The 6,025-nt window shown below is 47.5% G+C and overlaps 2 protein-coding genes across 2 annotated transcripts; one reads left to right on the forward strand and one right to left on the reverse strand.

The window, feature by feature from the left end:
• The first annotated feature begins 110 nt into the window (after positions 1–110).
• On the forward strand, positions 111–3,843 carry dph7 (diphthamide biosynthesis 7). Its single transcript, XM_069701521.1, has 8 exons — positions 111–293; positions 923–1,056; positions 1,149–1,236; positions 1,674–1,768; positions 1,874–2,031; positions 2,555–2,627; positions 2,708–2,946; positions 3,172–3,843. Exons 1-8 carry the CDS (start codon positions 162–164, stop codon positions 3,621–3,623), a joined length of 1,371 nt encoding a protein of 456 aa, XP_069557622.1. The 5' UTR covers positions 111–161; the 3' UTR covers positions 3,624–3,843.
• Positions 3,844–4,445: 602 nt separating this feature from the next.
• mrpl41 (mitochondrial ribosomal protein L41) lies at positions 4,446–5,682 on the reverse strand. The gene is made up of 2 exons (XM_069701544.1): positions 5,634–5,682; positions 4,446–4,932 (listed from the first exon to the last, which is right to left on the reverse strand). Exon 2 carries the CDS (start codon positions 4,929–4,931, stop codon positions 4,524–4,526), a length of 408 nt encoding a protein of 135 aa, XP_069557645.1. The 5' UTR covers position 4,932; positions 5,634–5,682; the 3' UTR covers positions 4,446–4,523.
• Between the last annotated feature and the right edge of the window lie 343 nt (positions 5,683–6,025).

Consider the following 6,025-nt stretch of genomic DNA (forward strand, 5'->3'; position numbering starts at 1 on the left):
GCGAGACCGAACCGTTCATTTATAGTTTAGGTTAGCTTAGCAACCGAGCGGATTATTATGCTACTTCGTAGACGTATCTTGAGTTTACTTTAGTTATACATATATATGTTTTCTTTTACAGCTATCGCGCCGCACGGTGACGTTATGCACAGCAGGTGGTCATGGCTTGGAAGTCGAGGACGCGCAGCCTGCAGGTGTTCGACACGGAGCTGAGCGCCGACACGGTGGAGTGGTGTCCGGTACCGTCGAGCCACGACGTCCTGGCCTGCGGGACGTATCAGCTGCAGAAAGGGGTAACGGTGACACCCCCGGCCCCCCCTTCCCCCTTAAACACCTGTGGTCCAAAAACAGAACCACGTCACGTGGTCCATCATAACACGTGACTGCTGTCCTCGTTGCTCTTCTCATCATCTGTTGATTTGGAAACACTTCGGATCAGTAAAACCAGAACTTGCATCCTTTTATGAAAAAGGTTGGATTACCAACAGGTACACAGCCCCCCCCCCCCCCTCTCAAACCTGCAGCCCAGAAGGGGGGGAGGGGGGTGTACTACCTACAAAGCATGGTTATATGTTGAGACCAAAAGCCAGGGAAGGTGAGCTAGATCACCATGGTAACCGAAGCTGCAAACTTAACCCGAGCAGGTTATGTTGGGAGATATCGGATCAAAACGTTAGAAAGTCACCGGTGATTTTTATATGAGGTATAAATACATTTTTTTTTTTTTACTGATTTTAGGGACTGATTGATGCACACATCAAATAATAAATTAATTTCATGAAATATGCACCTGCAATTAGACCTTCCGTCATTCAGCAGCTGCAGCTTCATTATAGTTAAAAAAAAAAAAAAAAAAAGTTTGCTCCTCGTTCATACAGACTTCGTCGTGCTTAATACCGTCTCGTCATTCGTTGCCCTGCAGGGAGCCGAAGACGCCGCCGCCCCGAGCCGGACCGGCCGTCTCTACCTCTTCGAATTCCGGCGGGAAGGACCGATGAGCCCTCCTCTCGCCGAGCTGCAGCGCGTCGACACAGCAGCCATTTTAGATCTGAAATGGTGAGAAGCGAGGGGTTTTTTTTGTTGTTTTTTTTCCAATGGTGTCTGCTGCTTTACTTCCTTCTTGCTCATTTGTTTTTCATTTTCTTCAGGTGCCACGTTCCCCTGTCGGACCGGGCAGTTCTGGGGATGGCAGCCGCTACGGGACAGCTGCAGCTGTTCACGCTGTCGGACGGTCAGGTGAGGAATGAGACGTCAAAAGAACCTGCAGGATGATGGAAGTTAAAAGCCGTCTTTGCTAGTTGGGAGCGGGAAGTGACCATATTTGGACGAGCTGTAACCTGACTGCACAACAGGCCTGTCAATCAAACAGATTGACTGCTTTTTGAGGCTAATTTTCAAATGAATGAGGGATTATTTTCAGATGGACCTCCAGAAATTTAATTAAAAGGAGCAACTTTAGCTAACAACACCGAGAGAACTCGTGGAAAAAGTTTATTGACTTTATATTTAATGAGAGAAGTTGAATGGGAGTCTATGGAGCTGGAGGCTTTTTTGGAGCCGACCTCTAGTGGCACTCGCTGGTATTGCAGCACCTCTGCATTGAGCACATTTTGTTTTTACTGTGCTGTGAGTGTTCAATGTCTGCATTCATGAAGCCCGTGTGTCTCCGGTAGGCAGGCGGCCGCAGTCTGCAGCCTCTCAGCAGCTTGGAGGTCGGAGCCGAGCGGCTGGCTCTGTCGCTGGACTGGTCCACCGGCAGGATGGACAGGTAACCGGCAACCCGGAGCGCCTCCTGCTGGATGTTTACACTGTTAAATACTGTTAAAAAAATTAAAAAAAAACTCACAGTGGTCGTGTCCCAAAACGTCCGCAGCAGCGATGTGCGGGTGGCGTGCAGCGACTCGGCCGGCTGCGTCAGCGTGATCTCTCCGGCCGAAGGCGCCCTGACGGCTCTGTCTCAGTGGAAAGCTCACGACTTCGAGGCCTGGATCGCAGCCTTCTCCTACTGGGACACGCAGCTGCTTTATTCTGGTAATGTCGCACTTTTCAGATCGAATACGTTCAATTCAATTTGGTTTTTTTTTTTATTCACCAACCTGTCACTTATCAGATTAGTTGTAATTAATTAGGTCAGAATAATAATAATATTCTAAAAATGCAGATTTTCTTTTATCGTTCATCCCTTATGGATTTTATTTTAAAAGTCTTCACCTTGTAGTCATAATGATACCCGTTGGGAGTGACGTGGCAACAGGTTTCTGTATCTTTGATAGTGTGTGTGTGTGTTTACTTGTATAACTATCTTTGAGAGTACCACTTTACATTTTAGATTATTTATGAGGATATTTTGACAAATTTTTGACCCTTCAAACTACATTTTGAGGGTTAAAATTTGAATTAGATTTTTGGTTGGTGGTTGGGGGTTTGTCACATTGTTGTCGTGGTTACGGTTAAGAAAGGGTGCGGTGGGGCTAGGGAATGCATTATGTCAGCAGATGTCCTCACAAAGATAGCTGAACAAACATGCGTGTGTGTGTGTGTGTTTTCTCACCAGGCGGGGACGACTGTAAACTGAAAGGCTGGGACCTTCGGCTCGGCTCCTCCAGTCCCACTTTCACCAGTAAAAGGTAGCGAGACGTCTTGATTGTCGGCGTCGACCGCCTCGTTTCTGAACAGTTCGGTGACCGGAAAACGTTTTATTTTGAAGGCACTCGATGGGCGTGTGCAGCATCCACAGCAACCCACACCGGGAACACATTGTGGCCACCGGCAGCTACGACGAGCAGGTGGCGCTGTGGGACGGCAGGAACATGCGGCAGCCGCTCGCCGAGACGCCCGTCGGCGGAGGAGTGTGGAGGCTGAAGTGGCATCCGACCCATCAGCACCTCCTGCTGGCCGCCTGCATGCACAACGACTTCCACGTCCTGCACTGCCAGCAGGCGCTCGGTGGGTTTCACAGGACGTCACTTTTGTTTCCTGTCGAGTTCGACTTCCTCTTTGATTCTTTACACGTAACGACACTAAAGCAGATTAATTAGGAACCTCATTTTTATATATTTAAAAAAAATGTTAATGTCTTGTTAATCGAAATATTAATTGCAGACAAAGATGTGATTGAAGTCTAAAATTATTATAATTTTTAAATAACCCTGGTCGTTTTTCTTCCTCAAGAGGGTGGAGGAGGAGGAGGAGGAGCCTGTCCGGTCGTCGCCTCCTACATCCTCCACAACTCGCTGGCGTACGGAGCCGACTGGTCCAGGCTGTCCCTGGAGGACGCCGCCGCTCCCGGCTCGCCTCCCGCCGCCAAAGCACCAAAGGAAAGCCTCGATGGAGGAGGAGAAGGAAGAGGAGGAGGAGGAGGAGGAGGACACCTGAGGATCCAGTACGAGTCTCCAACCGCCAGCTTCGACACCTCGCTGGAGGACGACGCCGGACGCTACATCCCCGAGGGGCTGGCGGCGGCGCCGCCCCCCTCCTCCTCCACCTCCATCCCTCCCCCCCTCAACCCCGACGCTCCCTCGCTGTCCTGCCTGCTGGCCAGCTGCTCCTTCTACGACCACATGCTGCACGTGTGGCGTTGGGACTGGACTCCCGACGGGGCGCCGGCCGAAACGGCACTATAGAAATATCCTTTAATCGCAATGTACAGACCGACTATAAACGAGGGTCCCGATAGGCTGTTATAACTTCCATCACACAGTTATGCAACTAGCAAAAAAAAAAAACCCTCTATTTTCATAACGACACAGATTTTTATAAACGTTGTATTTAAAACATATAAAATTGTTTATAATCCTTCTGTCCTGTAACCAACGAGAGCAATACAGACGTTCACCCTCACAACTTCCTGCTGTCGTCATCTTGTTTTTTTTAACGCATGAATCGGGTACTTGTGGAGGATACGAATGAGTCTTGTTGACTTTTGTTTTGAATACGTGATTCAGATACACACTCTGAGTGAGCTTGATGCAAAACCTCGCTGCTTTTTTCCCAGTTTGTTTCTGTTTGTTAAATTGTAGGAAATAACAATGGAGTCTGGTGAAACCACGATCATCAGTAAACCTGCTGACTGATGATTATCGATCAGATATCGACCATTAATCAAAGGGGGGGGTTGTTTTATGACGCGAGATCAGCGAGGTGCGTTGAGACTAGATCTGGATCGCCGTGGTAACCGACAAACTTAACCCCGGTTTCCGGAAGCAGGTTAAAAGTTCGAGATACAACGGATTGAAAACACGCCAAAAGCTCCGCCCACCGGCCGATCGATTCTCTCCCTGGAAAAAAAACGTCAGAAAAGAAAGTCGGCAGGCTCCAATCGTTGTACCGGTTACCCGTGTTTAACGTCACCCGAGTTAGCCGATCGTCTACGAGACACATAACACAGACTATTAAAACACTGCATTTAATTTCACCGCAACAAAAAACACCTGATTGAAACGGCGTCGGATCATTTTACATTTTAATGAAATTGCGTGCGTGGCGATTCGTGATCAGATTCAGTCTTGTTCATTCGCGCGTCACTAACGCACGTAGTTTTTGGGATACAGCTTGAAGAGCTTCCCGTCCTGCTCGGGCTCCAGCCCGTACTTCTCCAGCTGCCCTCGGCTGAACTTTCCCTCCTCGAAGTCCGACTTGATCCGAGGCGCCACGACTTCGGCGAACAAACTCTGCGCCGTGACCGGCGGCTCCGAGCCTTTCGGCGAGCGATACGACACGTACGGCTTGAGTTTGAATCCCTCCAGGTGAGGCACCACGAACTCCGGGATCATCGCCCGGATGGTGAGGAACTTCCTGCTGGAGAGACTCAGCCCGGTGGGCCTGGCGCCTCGGCCTTTGTTGTGCGTCCTCGATCCTCGCTTGCTGGTGAACTCGGACATTCGGTCGGCGCCTCGGATCAGACCTCTCACCAGCGTCGACAACACGCCCATGCTGCCGCAGCGAGGAAGAAAAAAACACAACAATGACGGTTAAAATACACAACCCCCAAGAGGAAAATCTTTTTTTATCCATCTTATACGTGTTTGTACATTTTTTCCATCTTGTGTGCATCTTTTTTGTGTTTCTATGCCGTCATGACTAAATTTCCTCACTGGGAGATTAAATAAAGTCTAAATCTAAATGGAGTCACGAATACAAACACAACACTTTTGTTCTCTGCTTGCATCAGGTGGATTTATCTCAAGTCTTCAAATCTTTTACTTCAATTCGTGAAACTTTGGAAGGAAAATAAAAAGTGTTTGTTGTTGTTGTTGAGGGTTAAATACAAAAAGAAAACGACATTTGTCACCAACAGACCGACATGCTCTCCATTTGTTGACATTTATCTTCGTCAATTAAACGTGACATTGTTCAATATGTAGTGAAAAGTGCTTAAAGTGCAGTCGAGCTGCGTTATTTTAATAACTTTGTTAGAAAACCTGCCTGACTTGTTTTACCAGGATAGCTTGTTAGCTAAGCTAACTATAACGTAGCATCGTTTCCGGTCCGGCTTATTATGGCTTTAAACAAAAATACTATGTAGCGTTTTTTTTTATTGTTTACAATTTAAAATGTCTTTGTAAGTATATATATATATTATATTATATTCATACACACGTGACATAACATACATACATGTCGTGTCCTCTCACCTTGAGCAGCACCGTCCGGTCCCACGTTGGTAATGTGCCTCGCGGGTCAGTGCGACGCTCGGTGATTGGCTTACCGGTCAACAACCATCCACCAATCACAACACGAGACACTGGCAGCTGCCTGTCAGCGATTGGAGCGTTCCGTCACTACGACAAAACGCAGACGAACTTACTCTTCAAAATAAAAGCTGAAAAAGTCACGTTAGTTTACCTTCCGATGTTCAGATTAACTCCGGACATAGTTCGTTTCACTAAAAAGGAAACTACATGGATGAAGTGTCGTCTGGCGTCTTTTTCAAATATGTTTCAACGTCTGTTTCACTTCGAGGTCGCAAGAACCTTTTTTTGTCAATGTGGTTTTTTTTTATTTTATTTTGATAGGTATGACAAGG

The sequence above is a fragment of the Brachyistius frenatus genome, unplaced genomic scaffold (assembly GCF_029030835.1).
Source record: "Brachyistius frenatus isolate BFR_SWC_R1_liver_20210118 unplaced genomic scaffold, ASM2903083v1 Contig_37, whole genome shotgun sequence".
Taxonomy (NCBI): Eukaryota; Metazoa; Chordata; class Actinopteri; family Embiotocidae; genus Brachyistius; species Brachyistius frenatus.

What these genes read in the sequence shown, in the direction of transcription:
- dph7 (XM_069701521.1), top strand. Translation starts at nt 162, where the DNA reads ATGGCTTGGAAGTCGAGGACGCGCAGCCTGCAGGTGTTCGACACGGAG. An exon ending in CACGCAGCTGCTTTATTCTG is followed by an intron (nt 2,032 to 2,554) that starts GTAATGTCGCAC and finishes TTTTCTCACCAG; the next exon opens with GCGGGGACGACTGTAAACTG. An exon ending in CCCACTTTCACCAGTAAAAG is followed by an intron (nt 2,628 to 2,707) that starts GTAGCGAGACGT and finishes TTTATTTTGAAG; the next exon opens with GCACTCGATGGGCGTGTGCA.
- mrpl41 (XM_069701544.1), bottom strand. Translation starts at nt 4,931, where the DNA reads ATGGGCGTGTTGTCGACGCTGGTGAGAGGTCTGATCCGAGGCGCCGAC.